Source organism: Corythoichthys intestinalis, chromosome 18 (genome assembly GCF_030265065.1).
Source record: "Corythoichthys intestinalis isolate RoL2023-P3 chromosome 18, ASM3026506v1, whole genome shotgun sequence".
NCBI classification, from domain to species: domain Eukaryota; kingdom Metazoa; phylum Chordata; class Actinopteri; order Syngnathiformes; family Syngnathidae; genus Corythoichthys; species Corythoichthys intestinalis.
The window spans coordinates 19644408-19666647 of record NC_080412.1 but is presented as its reverse complement, the minus strand read 5'-3'; the positions used below and the strand labels follow the sequence as shown (position 1 = coordinate 19666647).

Here is a 22240-nt window from a genome sequence, read left to right as displayed (position 1 = left end):
TGACCATAACACTTTCTCCCAGTCCTCTTCTGGATCATCCAAATGCTCTCTAGCGAACCGCAGACGGGCCTGGACGTGTACTGGCTTCAGCAGGGGGACACGTCTGGCAGTGCAGGATTTGAGTCCCTGGCGGCCCATTGTGTTACTGATAGTAGCCTTTGTTACTGTGGTCTCAGCTCTCTGTAGGTCATTCACTAGGTCCCCCCGTGTGGTTCTGGGATTTTTGCTCACCGTTCTTATCATTTTGATGCCACGGGGTGAGCTCTTGCATGGAGCCCCAGATCGAGGGAGATTATCAGTGGTCTTGTATGTCTTCCATTTTGTAATAATTGCTCCCAGAGTTGATTTCTTTACACCAAGCGTTTTACCTATTCCAGATTCAGTCTTCCCAGCCTGGTGCAGGTCTACAATTTTGTCTTTGGTGTCCATCGACAGCGTCGACAGTGGACAGGTGTCTTTTATATCGATAATGAGTTAAAACAGGTGCCATTAATACAGGTAACGAGTGGAGCCTCGTTAGACCTCATTAGACCTCGTTAGAATAAGTTAAGAATAAGACCTCTTTGACAGCCAAAAATCTTGCTTGTTTGGAGGTGACCAAATACTAATTTTCCACTCTAATTTGGAAATCTTTTTTTCCCACATTCTGTCACTCATGGTTGAGGTTTGCCGATGTTGACGATTACAGGTCTCTCTAATCTTTTCAAGTAGGAGAACTTGCACAGTTGGTGGTTGACTACATACTTACTTGCCCCACTGTATTAGCTGCGTTGTCTGTAACAACAAAAACATCTTTTTTTGCGATGTCCCATTCATTTACAGCAGCGCTTAGCAGCTCAGCCATATTAGCACCTGTGTGGTTTTTTAATGCATGGCACGTAATGGCGAGTCGGTCTATATCACCAGTGATGGCATATATTTTAATTTTGTCTGCTTGTAGAGAGCCTGGACTGCTGTGTTAGTGAAATAGCGTCGAGGTGGTATGACCTGCCTCGGCCCTATTGCTTTCAACATTCTTCGAAATCCCCTATTTTATAGACGATGATTTTTTTCGTTGAATCCAAAATAATTCCACACGTCTGCTTTTATATTTTTGGGAACAGGTCTGATCTCACGAAGAAGCTGCTATGTTAGGTCAGCCATAGGCATGTGCCGATTACCGGTTTCAAGGTTTACCGTGGTATGAAAATGTCACGGTTTTAAAACCACTGAAATTTTCCGTCATACCGTAGTACGGTATGAGCTATTTTTTTATATCCCAAAAATGCAGCGACAAATCCGTGGCTTGGAGCAGCCGCGCTCATCCCTCCCCCTCCAGTTGTTCCTCTGTCCTGTGTCTGTCGGTGACACTACACCTGAGCTTTCCCCCCTCAAAAAAGACAAAGTCGCTAGTATGGGAGTACTCCGTCTAGTGAAAAGAAACAGACGGCTGCGGCTTAGAGGAGGAAGGACAGCCGACACGTTCGCCGAGAGTGGTCACCAGGGGAAGTCACACATCCAACATGATTTCACATTTACGTGACCATCATCTGTCACTTTACACAAGATTTAATGCAAGTGAATGCTGTCATCGTTTCCAAGCAGCTATGAGAAGTTCACTCAAGCGTGTTTAGTGTGTCTAGCGATGGTAAAAAAAAATACTATAGCATGTTAACATGTTAACAAGGCAGATAACGTGAATGGTTAGCATGCCAAGACGGCTAACTAGTTTCCTCTCTATCATTAGACCACTTTTGTAAAGTCTTCCATAGTGCTGCAACGAGTAATCGATTAACTCGAGTAATTTTAATTAAAGTGGCATTGTAATAGTTTGTTTTGAAAGTGTTTGTATTTAGTTTTATTGATTTGAGTCGATACACTGCCCACTATTGGCAAATGTGAATATGACATAACTCATTTCACATGGCTGAATCCAGCTGCTCCTTGTTAAGACCAACATAAGCTACGTTTTTGTTGGAACTAATGTGTTGTTTAATGCATTCGTAATTTAGTTTATAGGTATATATAGCCGTTTTTTGTGGGAATATGTATTTGAACCATTTTATAAGAGCATTGTAAATAAATAAATAAATAAAAAAAGTCTGCATTTTAATGCAATACCGTGATACCATGAAACCGCGGTATTTTTGCTTAAGGTTATCAGACCGTCAAAATCTCATACCGGCACATGCCTAGTTAGCCATGCTTGTTGCTGTTTTGTATCTAAGATGCGTGCGTTGTGGATCGGTACTCCTGGTCCGTTCCTTATAGTGTCCCGAAGACCGCACTGACTGTGTTTTAGTTCCGCTTTACGTGCCATATGTAAATAATCGGAATTTGAATGTTTGTGAATCGTTCTCTTCCACGGCCGAATCGCGAATAATCTATGAATCGGAAATTTCACACACCTTTAATAATTGTTATTAATACTAACAACAAACTAATTTAAGTTAGCAGCTGAAGCATGAAAAAGTCCCTGATGACCATGATTTTTACATCGGGGAGGGGGGGCAAATTTGACCATGTTCGCAGGTTGTCTTACTTTTACGGGGTCGTGTTAACAGTACCTGTGGGAGGCAAAACACCAAAAACTATCATCTTTTGTCTTTAGAAAAAGTCTAACATATGTTTTGACATACGAGACTCGGCGGAGAGCAAGTGGCTATTTCCAGGACAGGGAGTGAGAAAATGGCTCAGGGAAAAGCGATTCTTCTCACACTGCCTTGCACTTGTTTTTGTTGTCTTTAGCACCATAGATGTATTCAATGAGATTGTGTTGGATGGGGTTCACGGTATCTCCAGGAGGGTATGAAATGGATACGATGTTTTCTTTGTATCTACCTCCAACCTGGATAAGCAAACTGTGCGCGAGGGCTTAGCGGTTTTTATCCACATTAACTGGAAGCAAAAATAACTCTGTGAATGAGGTGGTGTACATATTTCTAGCATAGTTCCACAATCCAAAAACCTAAAACTGATAAGGTTTTAGACATTTTTAGCTTTTTGAAATAATGCCTTTGCCATTGGCCACCCAGACTACTTGAATATACAGTGGTATGAAAAAGTATCTGAACCTAATGGAATTTCTCACATTTCTGCATAAAATCACCATCAAATGTGATGTGATCTTTATCAAAATCACATAGATGAAAAATTGTCTGTTTTAACTAAAACCACCCAAACATTTATAGGTTTTCATATTTTAATGAGGATAGTATGCAAACAATGGTAGAAGGGGGTGGGGAATAAGTAAGTGAACCATCACATTCAATATTTTGTGGCCCTCCCTTTGGCAGCAATAACTTCAACCAGATGCCTACTGTCACTGCATATCTGTCTGGCACATTGATCAGGACTAATCTTGGCCCATTCCTCTCTACAAAATTGCTGTAGTTTAGTCAGATTCCTAGGATTTCTGGCATGAATCGCTGTCTTTAGGTCATGCCACAGCATCTCAATGGGGTTCAAGTCTTGACTTGGACTTGGCCACTCCAGAAAGTGTTTTTTTTGTTCTTCTGAAACCATTCTGAAGTTGATTTACTTCTGTGTTTTGGATCATTGCCTTCTTTCAGCATCCATCCTCTTTTTAGCTTCAACTGTCTGACAGACGGCCTCAGGTTTTCCTGCAAAATATCTCTGTAAACATTTGAATGCATTCTTCAATTAATGATTGCAAGTTGTCCAGGCTCTGAGGCAGAAAACAGCCCCAAATCATGATGCTCCCTCCACAATGCCTCACGGTGGGTATGAGGTGTTGATGTTGGTGAGCTGTTCCATTTTTTCCTCCACACATGATCTATGTGTTGCTCCCAAACAATTCCATTTTGGTTTCTCAATCCACAAAATATTTTGCCAAAACTTCTGTGGAGTGTCCAATCGCCTTTTTGCGAACATTGAACGAGAGACAATGTATTTTTTAGGGAGAAACGGCTTCCTCTTTGGAGTCCTCCCATGAACACCATTCTTGGCCATAGTTTTACAGATAGTTGATGTGTGTACAGAGACATTAGACTGTGCCGGTGATTTCTGTAAGGCTTTAGCAGACACTCTAGGTTTTTTTTTTTTTTTTTTTTTTTTTGCCTCTCTGAGTATTCTGCGCTGAACTCTTAGTGTCATCTTTGGTGGACGGTCACTCCTTGGGAAAGAAGCAAGAGTGCCAAACTCTCTTCATTTGTAGACAACTTCTCTGACTGTCGATTGATGAACATCCAGACTTTTAGAGATGGTTTTGTATCCTTTCCCAGCTTTATACAAATCAACAATCCGTGATTGAATGTTTTCAGACAGCTCTTTTGACCTAGCCATGATGCACATCAGACAATGCTTCTCATTAGGAGTGTGACAAAATATAGAAATGTTGATATATTGTGATACTTTGTATCCCAAAAGGTTATCGATATGATTCTGCCAAGAATCGAGATATAGTTATGAAAAGGTGTCAATGTCTAAAAAAATAAAATAAAAATGAACCTACAAGTTGTTACCAAAATTTTCCACCATAATAGTGTCTCAGTTAACTCTAAGGCTGCATTGACGGTGCTCGACGCCCAATCCATTTAGACTGAGGACGTTCGTTCATTCGAAACCAGAGCATTCAGTCATTCTGTTCGATTTCCAGTCACTGCCTATTCACTTGGGTGGTTTCCAGGTCATTTCCTGTTCTGTAACTCAAAATAAACTTGAAGAGACCCATAAAATACTCCAAAATCAACAGGAAGTAACTGAAAATCAAAAGGTAAATGACCTTAAATGACCCAAAATTACCTCATTTCCTGGCATTGGCTGCCACTACCGGCAATAGACGTTCAATTCGTTTGAAGTAGGAGGGATGGCAGCGAATTAACAAATATTCATTTGCTGCCACCCTCCCACTTCAAATGGATTGGACGTCTACTCATGATAAACTTATTCCAATATACAGCAGAAGCTTGTTTTTCTGTTTATTAGTTGTCTGTAGAATATCCTAGAATGATTTCCTGACCAATGTATAGATAATCGTTGTATCGCCATATTGTCAGATCATCGTCATCGTGAGCTTTGTATCGCATATTGTATCGTGAGGTACTAAGAGGTTCCCACTCCTACTTCTCATCGAGACATTTCTTACCGGGTGTGTATGTTTTATAGTGGGCAGGGAAGCTTTAAACCACTCATCAGTGATTGGGCACACACCTGACTTAAATTGTTTGGTAAAAATTAGTTTCAATTGCTCTTTAAGTCTCCTTAGGCAGAGGGTTCACTTCCTGATTTTCCCCATTCTGTCATTGTTTGCATGCTGTCCTCATTAAAATATGAAAACCTATAAATGTTTGGGTGGTTTTAGTTAAAGAAGACACTGTTTTTACATCTGTGTGATTTTGACAACGATCAGATCACATTTTAGGTGATTTTATGCAGATATGTGAGAAATTCCAAAAGGTTCAGATACTTTTTCATACCACTGTACACAGAACGAACCAGGCAAACTGTTAGGTCACTTCCAAATCACCTATTGTTTGCTTCATTTCACAATCTCCAAATCCCTGGCTCTGCCAACACCATACATGTAAGGTTTTTTAATATATTGCATCCTTTTAGACATTTTGAGAGAGAGGGGGCAAATGTACATTGTTTAATTTGCCCCTTTCCAGGCAAAATTAATTCATCATTTCGAGCCGTCAGTAGCAGCCATTCAGTTAATGAGACAGGATTCTAGTGGAAAATTTTGATAGCAACCTGCTTTTGCTTTTATTAAAGGGTATTAAAACACTAAGGGGCTGTGAGATATCAATAGAACCGTTATGTGGCAAGATAACAAATATTAATAAAGTTAACAAAAAAATAAATCGCATTCATGAGCAATTCTTAAAAATAGATCGAAAATTACGAACATTTCCGAAAGTATTCCGGAAACAGCCGAATGGGGTGGAGACGTCATAACAAGGAAACGAAAGGTTGATGCAGGTGCAATCGTTGTTTATCGACGAGAGAGTTGCGTTCCTGTTTTATCAAATAATCGCTACAATGGTTCAAAACTGTCATGCTATGTGGTCTACAAATAGCCATGTGTCGCAATGTAGTACCCATGAGTTCCCGAACGTGAGAAAAAGAGCTGGACTACGCAGACAATGAGTAAAGTTCGTCCGTGCTAAGAGGGCTAATTTTGCAGACCCAGCCTCCGGCACGGTTTTGTGTGGTACGCATTTTACACCTGAAAGCTATTCGAACTATGGACAAATGAAATCAGGTTTTGCTAAGAAATTGCTGATGAAAGCAGCCACCATACACGCGCAGCCACCTAAATGTCCTGCGATATCAAGAAAGAGGACGACTGGCTCTGATGAGACCACCCCAGGCTAACCAAAGGAGTGGAGCAGCCAAGCTCGAAATGGCCAGAGTGAGTACTCTTTTATAATAAAAACATATCACGCATTGGATACAGGACTGGACACATGTATAAATTATCGCTCGTAAAATATATAGAACAAATCCTTGAATCCCATTCATATTTGTGGCTGTTGGCAGAGCGAAAACCTATGATAGCACAATAAATGATAATTATTCTATACATTACATTATTTTGCGGTCACGGTGTATCAGCTTAACAAAAAGAAATGCAAAACAAACCATTCGGTGTTTCCCACACGATGTTGCCGGTGTTTCATCAGTGTGATTGCTCCTCTAAATGATCCTTTCATTAGGCTGCATTGGCTTTCGTTTGGGCTCAAATTGATAACCCAAAACACTAAAGAAAGGTTCATAACTCTCCTCGTCACCTGTTCGTTACGTCGGATTCATCGCTGCAACAAGTAACAAAATTGTCCGCTCTCATCACCGCCATTCAGTACTAAGCACTGAGCCGGTTGTTTCCTTGTAGTGACGTCACGCACACAATATGCTAGATTTCCGGGATCTCGTGGGCGGGTCCGTTTAGCTTGACAATCGATCCAAATTTCTATCATTTTCTTGGTGTTGCGATGTGTGTAATTACACGAAGTGGCATGATATGAATCCAAAAGGCATGCGTTTATGGATGAATGATGGAATATTAGCATTTCCCCAGGTGTTGTCATACCCTTTAAAGTGACACCTGTTAAAATTATGTATCGATTATACGTGGAAGCATTTCGCTAACCTATTGAGATACTAAGTATTGCAATATATCACCATATTTAATATTGTCACACCCCTCATGTCTATCATACTAGGATGCACAGAAAATGTCAGAAGGATCCATGCTTCCGACAGGAAGTCGTCCATTTTGGTTTGAAACGGATAAGTTGTACCTTATTAGTGAATTTACCAAATGAGTCCTGTTCAGAAGCAGGTATCATATACAGTAAAGGTGGGCAACAGTGAATATAAATAACCCGGAATCCCTACAAATATTTCCTTTATCAAAGACATATTACAGGAATTTCTTTGAATTATTGACTTACACGCTCAAAGTAATCCGCCTAAAGAAAAGAAAGTGTCCTGGAATGACTTGAGTCAAGCGCCTTTTATCGACACTGAGAGAAAAATCAATCTTCGAGGCGCATGCTAAAAATACTTCCAAGTGAGTCGCTGTGCTCTTCTTCGCGGTCGGGGGCTGCGCTGTCACACAAGGTCGCAGGTGCATGTTTCGTGAACAGCTAAAAGCTTTTGATGAGTGATTGCACGGGTGCAGCGCTGTCGCCTCTTGTGTTGTTGGCAACGCCGAGATGAAGCTTGTGCTTGCGCGAGAGTGTTTGCCTCTTGACCTCAAGATGTAATAACTTGAAATTAAAGATAATCCAAGCTGGCTTCCAGTGGAAAGATTCCAGAATATAGTGTATTTACTCAAATAGCAGTAATTCAAGTTGCGTCCTTTTCAACAAATTTGTGCCTCACTCACTTCTTAAATATTCTTTGCAATACATTTTTAGGAACTTTAGTCATATGGTTCATGATGTGAACCATATATTAACTCATTGGCTGCTATTGATGGTGATTGAGTATGCTAGCATTAATGCTAGTTCAGTCTCTTGTCTGCCCATGTCTTATTGATTTTCCAACTCTGACACAGAGGGTGCAGTCATCCTGATCCCAAAATGCAATGCACGCCTGGCTTCAGGAGCCACAGAGCTCAAACAAAGCAAGAGGTTCTTATATTTGTTCGGGTCGGGGTGGTGTTCATGGCCATGCAAGCAGGCAACACAATAGAGTTCGCAATTGGACCGAGACCACCTCCTTGGCGAGGTCCCGGCCCAGTTGTTTATATCCGCGCTGCAGTCTGGTAGCTGTGGTCACGCCCGGCCAAACAAACTAGATGAGCCACATTTTTTATATCAATCGAGTAAATAAGACCTCACAAGTGCATTTATCATTTACCACTCTCCTTGGTATGCAAGAGTGTATGTTTCTATAGACGGAGTTATATTTTGGGCGTAATTTTAATGCAATTTTAACTGATTTATCTGATAGAACCGTCGTGCAGCACTAATGAGGTCAGACTGATGGAAAATGACTCAGTGCCTGTACTGCAAATTACCTCAGAAATGCTGTTGCTTACCAAAATAGCAGCATGTAGATAGTCTCTCAGAGGAATAAAATTGTGGTGTCTTATTGACGATGAGGCTCTTTTCATCCTCTTTCTGTGAATTTAAATGATTTTTTTTTTTTTTTACAAGCATACATCCAATCAATTTGAACTGGGAGGGATGGCAGCGAATGATTCACTGCCTACCCTCGCAGTTCAAATGATTTTGACGTCTATCGTCGTCAGTGGCATTCAGTGAGTTAATATGGTCCCAGTCAGTCAATCTTGCCATCTCAAAAACAGGGCTAAATTGATTAGAAAAATCCAATATGTACTAACTTGATTGCCACATAACATAATTATGGCTGGGAAAAAAAAACATTTTAGAATTGAGTGTAGCTTATAAGGTTAAAATTAATAGTTCCTCCTGCCTAGGAACAAAAATGGAAAAAATATGGTTGTGTTTTGTGGCACTTAGGTCATAGCTGTTTTCAAAGACCCACATAATTTTATGCTCTGTGATGATGTAAGTTTTAAAGCTACGACAATAAAGTAGACAGGAAATTACCTTAGATGAATGCTGTACTAAAATGTACATTGTTTGTTATGAATCTTTTTCTTCCCCGATTGACCTACATCTCCAACCAAGGGCGTAGGTTTGCATAGGGACGGTAGGAACATAACACTATCAACTTTTTAAGATGATCAAATTGTCCCTACCAACTTTTAAGCAACGTTATATGCATCATTAAATGAGTTCAGTCATATAGGTAATTTCCTATATGTTGTAAGGCAGGGCTGTCCAAACTTTTTGCAAACGGGGGCCAGATTTGGTGTGGTAAAAATGTGGGGGGCCGACCTTGGCTGACGTCCTTTACGTAGAGCAATATATTCAGGCAAATTTTAGCAAGCCATTTTGTGTGTCACATTTGCTTTATTATTTTTAAAAATAATTTCAACAATCTCGCAACTAGCCTGTGTGGCGTTCTCTTTCGACTCTCGGACTCTTGCGAGCTAACTTCAAGTTGCTTCAATTTCTCACTGCGTATCTTCCCTGTAATCTTGTCGTACATGTCAGTGTGTCTTGTTTGGTAATATTGCCTCACATTGAACTATTTAAAAAAAGCGACTGTCTCTTTTCAAATGAGGCAGACACAGTTGTTGTGTATTTTAGTGAAGAAATAGTCAAATTTCCACCTATCCTTGAAGCATCGGCCAACGCAGTCAACTTTTTTTTTTGGTTGATTATCGCCATTTTAGAAAATTGTAAGTAAAGGGTCACACGGGGTAATGTTGCTTAGAGTGCTGCTGCCTTTTAGTGGGTAAATGAGGAGCAGCATCTAGTGTGTAAGCTACTTCATATGCTGGTAGCAGTGCTGCTGACCAATTCATTAAGTCTGTGTGCGGGCCAGACGTTATTGAATTTATGGCAGAGGATGGGGGCCGGATGAAATTTGACCACGGGCCGCATTTGGACTTGTCCTTTGTAAGGATAGAATTGACCCTGCCATTATTAAGTGAATTTTTTTCATTGTGTTCATACTTACATTTACCCCTTTTCACTTGCTGAATGTGCCGGTCCATTCCACTCCCCAAACGCTTGTTTGATTGGCTGATGACTTGAACCACCCCCAACACACAAACACACACACGCTCACACTCACACAGGGATATTAGAAGTTTTTTTCGGCCAGCAGCAGCCACTGTAAGTGATTTAAAAAGATGCCAATGTTGTGGAGGTGGGAAACGCACCACTAAATTTGCTACTGAAAGTCCTGCATCAGAGTAAGCATAACAATAAATTACTAACCAACTTGCTAACCTGCAAAACTCAAGTAGGAAGCTGCTTAGTGAGAAGTGTCCTTCTGTTTGTGTTCTCTACTGTGAACGTTAATTAAACTGTGAGAAATGTAGTGAACTCTGCTGGAAATTATAGAACCAGAAAAACATGAGCAGGAAGCTTTTTAGAGAGAGACGGGTACTGCATCACCTCATATGTTGCTCACACAACACAACATGCACACAACATAATCATAATTAACTATGTACAGTACATTAAAAAAATATGGGTATATAATAGGGCTGTCAAACGATTAAAATTTTTAATCAAGTTAATCACAGTTTAAAAATTAATTAATCATAATTAATCACAATTCAAACCATCTCTAAAATATGCCATATTTTTCTGTAAATTATTGTTTGAATGGAAAGATAATTAGTGATTGGAAGTACACCACAAGGTGTCAATGGCGAGTTTTAAACTAATTAGAGATCTAGCGACTAGCCAAGTCAAAGTCTGAGTAAGTTTGATGTGTATTTTGCATAGCTATTGTGATTGGCAATGCCAGCTCTCTGTGCATTGAGCGCTTTTCGTTTTGTGAACATTATTTTTTTGAGAGATAGGAATATTATTTTTGTTGTGCTTTCACTAAATGATACTGCAGCAACTTAACTGTTCTGCCCAAATGCATGCTGGGAAGTTGTGCAACCATGATTGTCAGTAGTGGCTGCAAATGGTATACAATATGGTCTGCGTTAAGCCTGAACGATATATCGTTTTAACATCGCCATCGCGATGTGTGCGTGCGCGATAGTCCCATCGCAAGGACGTGAGATCACACGCTCTTTGAACCTCACAGTCACTGCAGCACTTGCTTATTAAAGTTAACGATGCTGGTATCTTTGATCTTGCCAAAGAAGCGGACATCACAGCGCAGCAGCTGTCAATCATCGTTTAACTTGTACAACAGTTTCTGCAAGGAGCCACTTTGGAACCAATGTGTGTGTGGAGACGTTTGAGACATATACATTAAATGCCAGAAGTGATCATGAGGAGTTTGTAATTTCTACATGTCCAATAAGAGTCACAGCTAAGGTAGATAAACAGAAGTATTTAATAAAGCCAAGCATTTTTCGACTACAGTACTTTATTCTTGTTCAAAAATGATTTGGTTGGACAGTTATGTTTAAAACTGATCATAATATAACATAACATTTGAAGTGCTTAAAACCATTTATTAATATATATATATATATATATATATATATATATATATAAATATACATTTTTTAAAATCATACTTTGGGGAAAAGGTGAGGAAAAAAAAAACATGCCTTATATGCATCTCTTTCCAATGCTAAATCTGAATAAATACATTGAGCACACACACACACAAAAATAAAAATTTGGGGGGCGGGGTGCGCAACTTCGCGATTTTTCCCTTATCGCGGCGGGTTCTGGTCCCCATTAACCGCGAAAAACAAGGGATCGCGGTACACTGGTCATTGAGAGTCATCCAAAGTCTTTCCAAACAGCTATTCAAGTCATCTAGTGAAAATTTCTTTAAAAAAAAAAAAAAAACTATATATATATTTTTTTAAATATCGCAATATAATATCGCAAACCCCAAAAAAATCGCAGCAATAGTTTTTTCCAATATCGTTCAGGCCTAGTCTGCGTTGCGTACAATTAATCGCGTTAAGAAAAATATTGTCTCCCGCTCTGCCCAAATGCATGCTGGGAAGTAGTGCAACCATGACTGTCAGTAGTGGCTGCAAACTTTATACAAATGGTCTGCGTTGTGTTCAACTAAGCGTGTTAAAAAAATGATCATCTCCTGCTCTGCCCAAATGCATGATGGGAAGTTAGGCAACCATGACTGTCAGAGGTGGCTACAAATGGTATACAGTATGTTCTGCATTGTGTTGAATGAAGCGTTTTGAGTAAAAGATCGTCTGCTGTCTTCCCCAAATGCATGCTGGGAAGTTGGGGCAACCATGACTGTCAGTAGTGGCTGCAAATGGTATGCAATATGTTCTGTATTGTATTGTATTAGATTATGTGTGTAAAGAAAAAGATGGTCTGATCGTCAATAAACGCATGCGTCCACTCGCAATTCTTTGCCTTTTCACTCCCACTGTGCTAAAATGGCGTCATTGTAAACTGTTTGAGGCAACGCATGAATGGGTCATTCCGCACATGCGTTAATTGCGTCAAATATTTTAACATGATTAATTAAAAAAAAAAAAAAACTAATTATTGCCCGTTAACGTGATAAATTTGACAGCCCTAGAATATTTTTTTTTTTTTGGGGGTGGGGGGATGCCGCGAGCTACCCACACTAGTGTTGCGATCGACGTAATGAGCACTCCTGATCTAGCTTATCAATTAATTAGTTTCATATTCGTGAAAAATGTAGCCCTGACCCCCAATTACCCAATCTGTTTGGTGTTATTAATGTCCCATCCCGAGCAAAAAGTGTGCGCGCAGATTATCGTCCCTACCAATTTTGAGACCAAACCTATGCCCTCGACTCCAACTGATATAACTCGGAAACTTTGGGCTTGGGATTTGTTACCCCACAGAAGGAGAGAAGAAAGCTGATCATGTTTGCTTTTTTTGTCTCATTGCAGGACCGAGACGAATGTTTTAAATCTGTTGCATGTTGGCATTGCTAATAATCATAATAAAACTATGCGATGAAGTGTTTACAACTGCAGTCGCTTCCAGATTGTTCATCCAACTGTGTCTTTCGTTTTTTACTGATATTGAATTTAGTCTTTTTCCCCCTTCTCCACCCACAGCTGCCATCCAGGTGCAGGTCACTCCAACACACAGGGAGATCAGCGTGGGAGAATCCAAGTTTTTCCTCTGTGAAGGTAAGTGAGCACCCGGTGGTAACGGGGATCGTTGAGCTTTTGCATATCACTTCAAACAATCACGCTGAAGAATAGGAAAAGACGAAAGCAATGCTTTTCTTGGCAAGGTTTGCAAAAATAGTCACACTTTCTTCATTCAAGCAGAATTACTACAAATACTGGTGTAAAACAAAAAATATATACCTTGGTTACGTTATTCCATCTTACTGCTATCATTCTCTTTCACAAGTTACAAGAACAGAAGCTCTTAAAGGCTTTAATGATTGTTAACTTTGCCTTTATTCACTTCTTTTTATTTCTTGAAGTTATCATTCGCAAAGGTTGAAAAGGGTATGAAGCCTATTTATAACAAAGTGAAAGGAAGTACATAAATAGGCCCTACTTTTTAAAACTAAATATTTAACTAAAGTACAGCTACTTAAAGATCTACGTAGAGTGACAAAAATACTTCACATCACTGAACATCATCATGGACAAGCTGAGATATTTATTTGTGTTGCATGAGGCTGGTCAGTTATGACAGACAAAGAGTAGTCATTCATCGGTGGATGTTTGTCAGTAGATTACAAGCGAGCGTGTGTGGTAAATGAAACATTTGCTTTACCAGCCGGCCATGCAGTATTACATCTAACAATACTAACATATTTTTACAACTGCATTTCTGTTTAAATACTCAGTCATCCGCGTTTGTGCGGCCAAAAAGACTTTGGTTTCCGAGTGCCTGGTTCCCAGTCAGGCATTTAACGGCAGAGATTCCACCTGAGCCGAACATGGTGCGTTCCAACGCCACGTGGATTTTCTACTTGTCGTCTCCAGCTGGGACTGTTTGCGTGGAAAATCTTATCATTTTTCCTCAATTATTGCTGTTGGCTCCTGTGGAATATATTTGAGCTCCCCCGCGTTCATTCCAGGAAGGAAAGTGAAATTTGTGCAAGTTTTCCCAAAGCTCTGAAAAAGCATTCGATCCCTGAATTTCTTTTAGAAACCTCTCATTTGCAGCTTTCACAGTGATTTTGCTTCACATGGGAGAGCTGGCCTCTATTAGTCATTGCGGCTTCACAGATTTGAAACCATGGCGATGTTGGTACCATAGCTGTCAACAAAACGCACCAAAAATAAATGTACTTCGTCTTCTTTAGTGGTTGGTGATGCTAAAGACATAGACTGGTTTGCACCCAATGGGGAAAAAATCCAGCCAAACAACCCCAATATCCAAGTGACCCGCAACGACGAAACCACCTCCACCCTTACCATCTACCACGCTGATGTGGATAATGCCGGCATCTACAAGTGCGTGGCGAAGAGTGGTGATAAGGAGGCCCAGGCTACGGTTCAGGTCAAGATCTTCCGTAAGTGGACGGTAATCCTCAAATTTGCCCCGGGACCATCCTCTCATGTTTTTACATGTTGTTCTTTCAGAAAAGATCACCTTCAAGAATGTTCCCAGCCCGCAGGAGTTCAACGAGGGCGATGACGCTGACATTATCTGCGATGTGGTCGGGTCGCCAGTTCCTTTCATCATCTGGAAGCATAAAGGTGCTAGGATCCAAGCAAACAAAGATGGTAAGACGATACCAATGAAAATCCCCAATTTTTTTTTTTTTTTTTTTTTTTTTTTTTTTACCAGCTGGGCAAGCTTCATTCATCTTTTTTTTCGTTTGGCCTTTTTAAACCTTCTGCTGTGATGCCATTTAAATGGGCTTTTCACTTGTAGACATCCAGTCCAGTGTGGTTTTCATCAACAATGTCAGTAACAAAAATATTTTGTCAATGAACAATTTTTACATGACGATGACTGGATGACGTGACGATGACGAGCTAAAAACGTGTCTTGGGAGACTAAAACATAACGAGATGGAAACGAGATGAAAATTCGCCATAATTTCCATCATAAGTTCACAATCTTTGACATTTTCTTATCATATGTGTCGTTAGCACGCATCTTAGCAGTGTTTGGTACTTTGACATGCTGTGCCCCACCCCCGCCCCACAAACACTGAGTAAGCGTGTGTCCAGTCTAGGCTCATTTTGTGAAACACATGTGTCAGGTGCTGCTTGGTTTTGTTTTCTTATCTTTGCTAGGTACAGTATGCAAAGTTGCTTTAGCCTTTAAACGTCTGCGCTGAGTGAGCATAACACATTAAATGTAACTTATAGCGTTAGCATTAGAATTTAGCGTGGTAACTGTCGCCTTAAACTGCTGGAAAACCTTTTACATACAGTTGGGAGTCCAGGTGAGTTTAATTAATTAAAAATAATTTTGTGTTTTCCTCCTGAGTGTGTATTATCATGACGAAGATGGTGATGTCCTTGTACACTCTAAAATTATGTACTCGTCTGTCACTGTTCATTCGAAATTATTGGAAACCTTTTATTTATTTATGTATTCATGGACTAAAACTTTTGAAGTTTAAAGACGAAAGTATTTTGAGTAATTGTCGACTAAAACAAGACAAAATTTGAGTTTTCGTTGACTAAAATTAGACGAAGACGAACATATGGAAATTATATTCAAATATTTGAAATATTTTGATTTTGAAATGACTAAAATATGACTAAGTATTTTCGTCTAAAAGACTAAGTTGAAAATTAAAAGGGCTACCAAAAACAACAGGGCATCACACTCCTCTGCCTCCCTGAACTAGTCTACTCCAAGGTACTGGAAAGGAGGGTCCGGCCGATTGTGATACCGCTTATTGAGGAGGAACATTGTGGGTTCCGTCCTGGCCAAGGAACAACGGACCAGCTCTTTACTCTCACTGGAATCCTGGAGGGGGCATGGGAGTATGCTCATCCAGTCTACATGTGCTTTGTGGACCCGGAAAAGGCATATGACCGTGTCCCTGGGGATATACTGTGGGAAGCACTGCGGGAGTATTGGGTGAGGGGGGCACTCCTTAGGGCCAAACCCTGTACACCCAAAGTGAGAGTTGTTGCCATGTCTTCAGCAGTAACTCAGACTTGTTCCAAGTCGGTGTTGGCCTTCGCCAGGGTTGCGCTTTATCACCAGTTCTCTTCGTCATTTTTTGGACAGGATATCAAGGCGTAGTCGTGGTGGAGAGGGTTTACAGTTTGGTGGGCTGAGGATTGCATTGCTGCTAAGGTTGTTCCAATCATGTTTTTTTGCTCCCGATCCGATCGTTTTAGTTGGAGTATCTGCCGATCCCGATATTTCCCGATCCGATTGCTTTATTTTTTTTTTGCTCCCGATTCAATTCCAATCATTCCCGATAATTTTTCCCGATCATATACATTTTGGCAATGCATTAAGAAAAAATGAATAAAACTCGGACGAATATATACATTCAACATACAGTACATAAGTACTGTATTTGTTTATTATGACAATAAATCCTCAAGATGGCATTTACATTATTAACATTCTTTCTGTGAGAGGGATCCACGGATAGAAAGACTTGTAATTCTTAAAGGATAAATGTGACTTTGTATATTGTGACTAAATATTGCCATCTAATGTATTTGTTGAGCTTTTAGTAAATGATACTGTAGTCATTTACCTACCCAAATGCATGATGGGAAGTGCAACCATGACTGTGCGTATTGGCACCAATTGATATATCTCCTCTGCGTTGGGAAATAACATGGGGTGTAAAGAAAAAGATCAACTACTACCTTTCTTCCCCACATTGCTTTACCACAATATTACTACTTATTGAGAGAGGGATTTAAAGGCTTTAGCCAATTAAAAAGGCTCTAAAGACTGCCAAAATTCACTGTGCTCATTTTATGCTGCCTTTTAGCTCTATATAAAGGTAAGTCGGCGCCATTATAGACTGAACGCGACAAGTCGTGAGTGAAAAAAATTAATTACTGCCGTTAACGCGATAAATTTGATAGTCCTACTTTAAGCCAAAACTAAAGACTCTGGATGAGTGTAAGACATTTTGTCTGTAACATTAAATACAATTAGAAAACGATTTAATTAAAAAATATATATGTAATAAAAAAAGGCATGTCCGATATTTTTTTGCCGATTCCGATACTTTGAAAATGACGTGATCGGACCCGATCGATTGGCATTTAATTGCTGCTTTTGGCAGTAATATGGTCCTGTTTGCATCATCAGCCTGTGACCTGCAGCACTCACTGGACAGTTTTGCAGCCGAGTGTGAAGCGGCAGGGATGACGATCAGCACCTCCAAATCTGAGGCCATGGTTCTCTGCAGGAAACCGGTGGATTGCCTTCTCCGGGTAGGGAATGAGGTCCTGCCTCAAGTGAAGGAGTTCAAGTATCTCGGGGTCTTGTTCTAGAGTGAGGGAACAATGGAGCGTGAGATTGGACGGAGAATCGGGGCAGCAGGAGTGGTATTACAGTCGCTTTATCGCACTGTTACAACGAAGATGGAGCTGATCTGAGAGGTTAAGCTCTCCATCTCCCTTTCGATCTTCGTTTCTACCCTCACCTATGGTCATGAACGATGGTTCATGAGCGAAAGGACAAGATCACGGTTACAAGTGGCCAAAATGGGCTTTCTCAGGCGGATAGCTGGAATGAGAAAAATGAGAATAAGAAATGCTGCTATTCACGAGAGGAGAATCAGTTGAGGTGGTGCGGACATCTGGTGCGGATGCCACCAGGGTGCCTCCCTCGGGAGGTGTTCCTGACACGTCCAGCTGGGAGGAGACCTCGGGGCAGGCCCAGAACCAGGTGGGTGGATTATATCTCAAGACTGGCTTGGGAGCATCTTGGGATCCCCCAGTCAGAGCTAGTTGATGTGGCCAGGGTAAGGGAAGTTTGGGGGTTCCTGTTGAAACTGCTGCCCCCGCGACCTCACTCCAGATAAGCGGTTGAGGATGGATGGATAGATGGATGGATGGATGGATGGATGGATGGATGGATGGATGGATGGATGGATGGATGGATGGATGGATGGATGGATGGATGGATGGATGGATGGATGGATGGATGGATGGATGGATGGATGGATGGATGGATGGATGGATGGATGGATGGATGGATCAAAAACAATACTAGTTCATTGGCTGCTAGACCTTCCCAGATCGAATGGATTGGACTACTGTCAAGGGTAAAATTACCGATACAGTTATTAGCAATGCCTTACAAGAGTAGTACAGAAACAATTGTCACTCCCAACATTAGTTCTTCTTCATTTCTGTGAAGGCTTTCAGCTGTTCTCCAGCCCGTCACTCAGGAACAAAGCTCATTTCCCCTAAAACATCCTGGATAATGCATGAATGTGAATATTTGATTCTCTACCCAGCAGACTGAGTTGAATTTTGTCAAAAAGAAAGTCTTTAGGGAATTTGGGTTTCCTTGTCAACGCGAGCAAGAACAGGAATGCAAAGTAATGTAAGACTTTCCTTTCTGACGCTATCAGAAACACAGAGCATATTCTTAAATGCAGTCAGTTTGATCAGTTTCGGTGGAAGCTGCGATATTGAAGGTAAATTCACACAACAGAGCAAAATTCTGGAAAGTCCAGGGATGCTGCCGTGTCGTTTTCTCATACATTCACATTTCGTTGCATCTGAGAGTCAACAACGAAGCAGTGGAAAAGAAAAAGTTTTTTTAAAATACCAAGAAAAGCCTCAACAGAAGCCTGGAATAAGAAAGTTTTTCACTGCTGTTCCAGACAGTTGTTGATTTCCAAAGCTTGGAACTCAGCTGGATGCAGGTTGTGCATCTCAGGGAAACGACCACAATGTCCATGCACATAAGGAGAACGCACGCAATTCGATTTACTGTCATGACGAGAGGCTTTGACATCGGGGTGCAATGGGCCTGCTGTGAGTCATCAAGCAGCTGTCCGATGTCTGAGCAAGTCAAGTTTGTCAGCCTTTGAAGATGATGTTAATAAAAAGAGTGTGCTTTTCAAGCTGATCTGAGGTGATATTCTGTAAGAAAACACCACATTCCTTCAATGTAAAGGCTTTAGGCAAGGGTGTCTAAACATTTACACTGTAAAATGAAAGTTAAATGGCCGATATAACAGTAATAAATCAACCCTGGAAAATGGCTTGGACGTCAGGCACCGTCAATGGCAGCTATTGAGTTCCATTATGTAGTATTAAAACGGCACTTTAATCAGCGGTGTAAACAGGCTGCCAAGCTGCGCATGGTGGCAAAGGCTCTCTTAGCTCTCTCTTTAAAGCACTTCCTCAATTAGCTAGCATAATTGAGCCATTTCAATTTGGACTCGACCGCCTACTGTTGAAGCATTTAAACTTCTCTATTTCTGCTTTGAAGAAGGTGCCGTGATTAAAGTTGGAATTTCACACTCTGGGTGGCATTTGGCTGAACATAGACCAAATGGCTTTTATTTCCCTCGAAGGTTAAAATTTGCTCATTTTTGTTGTCTCTCTCTAGGAACTAAAGGCAAATATAACCATGCAATGAAACACATCTGTCTTGTTTGTTTCTAATCAAATGAGAAGACTTAACATTACGCAATTTTCTGGGAATTCAGGGTAATTTGTTGGAAGATCATTGTTGACATATTTCAACACATTTAATTGGGTGGCAAGAAGCGCCGAATATTATGGCATGCGGTGAAGACACGACAGTTAACGGGCAAAATCTCCGATATACAAACACTTTAACGTCTGGAGACCGGAAGTTTAGAGAGAAGTTTAATATATGTATTGCCGACAAAATTGAAGGAATCCAAAGCACTACGATTATTTTGTTTCAAGGAAAGTTAGGCCAATTTTTCTGCAAAGCACCAAGGCTTGATCGTGCTGAAAGTCGATTTTATACTTCATGAATTTGATTTAATGACAAGAAAAAGAACAGTCCAGAAATCACAATGTATGATTTTTTTTTTTTAACGATTTAATTGTATAATACAGCTGCAAATAAGTATTTGAACACCTGAGAAAACTAATGCTAATATTTGGTCGAGTAGCCTTGGTTTACAATCACAGAGGTCAAACTTTTCCTGTAGTTTTTCACCAGGTTTGAACACACTGTAGGAGGGATCTTGGCCTACCCATCAGTCAGGTTTCTGGGCTGTCACTGAGAAACACAGAGTTTGAGCTGCCTACAAAGTTTTTCTATTGGGTTTTGTTCTGAAGACCGGCTAGGCCATGCTAGAACCTTGTTATGGTTCTTACAGAGCCACTCCTTGGTTTTCCTGGTTGTGTGCTCCTGGGTCATTGTCAAGTTGGAAGACGTATAGAATGCATGTCATGTAACTGGTTTCGAAACGCGCCACATCCCGACGCGATCTGCTCCCACCTCTCTGACTAGGCTGGGACGCGAACCCACACCACACTGCACGACGCACTCAATATCGACAGTGTAGGAATGCTAACCACTGCGCCATAAAGCCCGAGACAACGGCACAGCCGCCATCGTCCTTACTTGAAGGCCTCGGAGGGAAGGTTTTCTACGCATCGCCTCACACACGCGGACCTGCGTATACCCGTCACACTTTGGCACACACGGCATCTTCAGTGCTCTGACTGAAGAAAGGAGGTTGTATCCCAAAATCTCACAATGCAGGGCCCCAGTCATCCTCTCTTTAATACAGTGCAATCGTCCTGTCCCATGCGCAGAAAAAACACCCGCAAAGCTTAATTCTACCACCCTCATGCTTCACAGTAGGGATGATGTTCTTGAGATAGTACTCATTATTTTTACTCTAATAGTGGACCTTTTTCTCACCAAGCTGCTTGGCAATTGCTCCGTAGCCCTTTCCAGTCTTGTGGAGGTGAACAATTTTGTCTCTTGTGTCTTTGGACAGCTCTTTGGTCTTGATCATGTTACAAGTTTGAGTTTTACTGATTGTATGGGGTGGACAGGTGTCTTTATGCTGCTATCGACCTCAAACAAGTGCATCTGATTCAGGATGATACATGGAGTGGAGGTGGACTTTTAATAGGCGGACTAACAGGTCTTCCAGGGTCAAAATTCTAGCTGATAGACAGGTGTTCAAATACTTATTTGCAGCTGTATCACACAAATAGTGAAAAAATCATGCATTGGGATTTGTGGATTTTTCTTTTTAAATTATGTCTAACAGTGGACATGCACTTACGATTAACATTTCAGACCCCTCCATGATTTCTAAGTGGGAGAATTTGCAAAATAGCAGGGTGTTCAAATACTTATTTTCTTCACTGTATAGAGGGCTTTGAGCAACATTTAACATGTGGAAAAGCGCTACATATTCATTCGGCTAATCTGACAGAACACCGGGTTTAATCTTCTAATCACCTGCAGCTATTCTGTTTTTCGCGGCCGTTTTCAGTGGGACAACCATTAACACACTTGTCCTTCATCCAATAGCTAAAAATGTCGCCCATTCCTAATATTTAAGTGACAATTTTGTTCGGATCTTTTTTAGTGCGTTACAACATCATGGAGAACGGCCACTTGATGATCCGCGGCATCAAGAAGACTGACGAGGGAGCATATAACTGCGAGGCACGCGTCATGGAGACTGGAGAAATCAACTTCAAAATGATCAATGTCATCGTTAACGGTGAGCCTTTTCCTAACCGTGACCCTGCCCCCTCAGAAATCCTCTTCCTCCAATCGATTAAGCATTTGGTAATTTTGTGACCCATATATGTCTGTAGTCCTCCCGACCATCCGTGCCAGGCAGTCTGAGGTCAACGCCACCGCAGACATGGGCTTCACCACTCTCTTGGCCTGCGACGCTGATGGCTTCCCCGAACCCACTGTCACATGGATCCAGTAAGTATGACTTAAAAAAGAATGGATGAAATGTGTCTAGAAATTTTAGAATAGTCTTAGGAGCTGTTTACACGGGAACTGGATGACAATGCAAATACCTTTCCAGAGAGCCCTATCGTTTACACGGTGACAGCGTTTTGTGGGGCTGAAAACGCAAAAATTCGAAAACACCTTCCACAGTGGAAATTTTGAAAAGCACCACTGTTTGAGAACTACTGCTATAAATATTTATAACCCAATTTGTATGTAGAGATTTACAGGCAAATTGCAATTTGGGCCGACCTGTCCAATGTATGTCAAAAGACAGGGCTTCATCCACATTTAACAGTATGAGGCAGAAAACTCTCAAATAGCACTAATAAATTTGTGAAACCCATTCAGTTACAGGAACTGTGGGTCGATAAAAGGTTTTAAGCTCGTAATGAGACCTCAACTGCGAA

General features: G+C 40.9%; 1 protein-coding gene across 8 annotated transcripts in view; it reads left to right on the top strand.

The window, feature by feature from the left end:
- ncam1a (neural cell adhesion molecule 1a) overlaps nucleotides 1-22240 on the top strand; it is a 399099-nt gene that overhangs the window by 282811 nt on the left and 94048 nt on the right. For all 8 annotated transcript variants that reach the window (XM_057820264.1, XM_057820265.1, XM_057820266.1 and 5 more), the window contains exons 2-6: nucleotides 13043-13117; nucleotides 14257-14466; nucleotides 14537-14680; nucleotides 21448-21585; nucleotides 21683-21800. In XM_057820264.1, the coding sequence (XP_057676247.1) occupies nucleotides 13043-13117; nucleotides 14257-14466; nucleotides 14537-14680; nucleotides 21448-21585; nucleotides 21683-21800 (685 nt within the window). The remainder of the gene's footprint in view (nucleotides 1-13042; nucleotides 13118-14256; nucleotides 14467-14536; nucleotides 14681-21447; nucleotides 21586-21682; nucleotides 21801-22240) is intronic.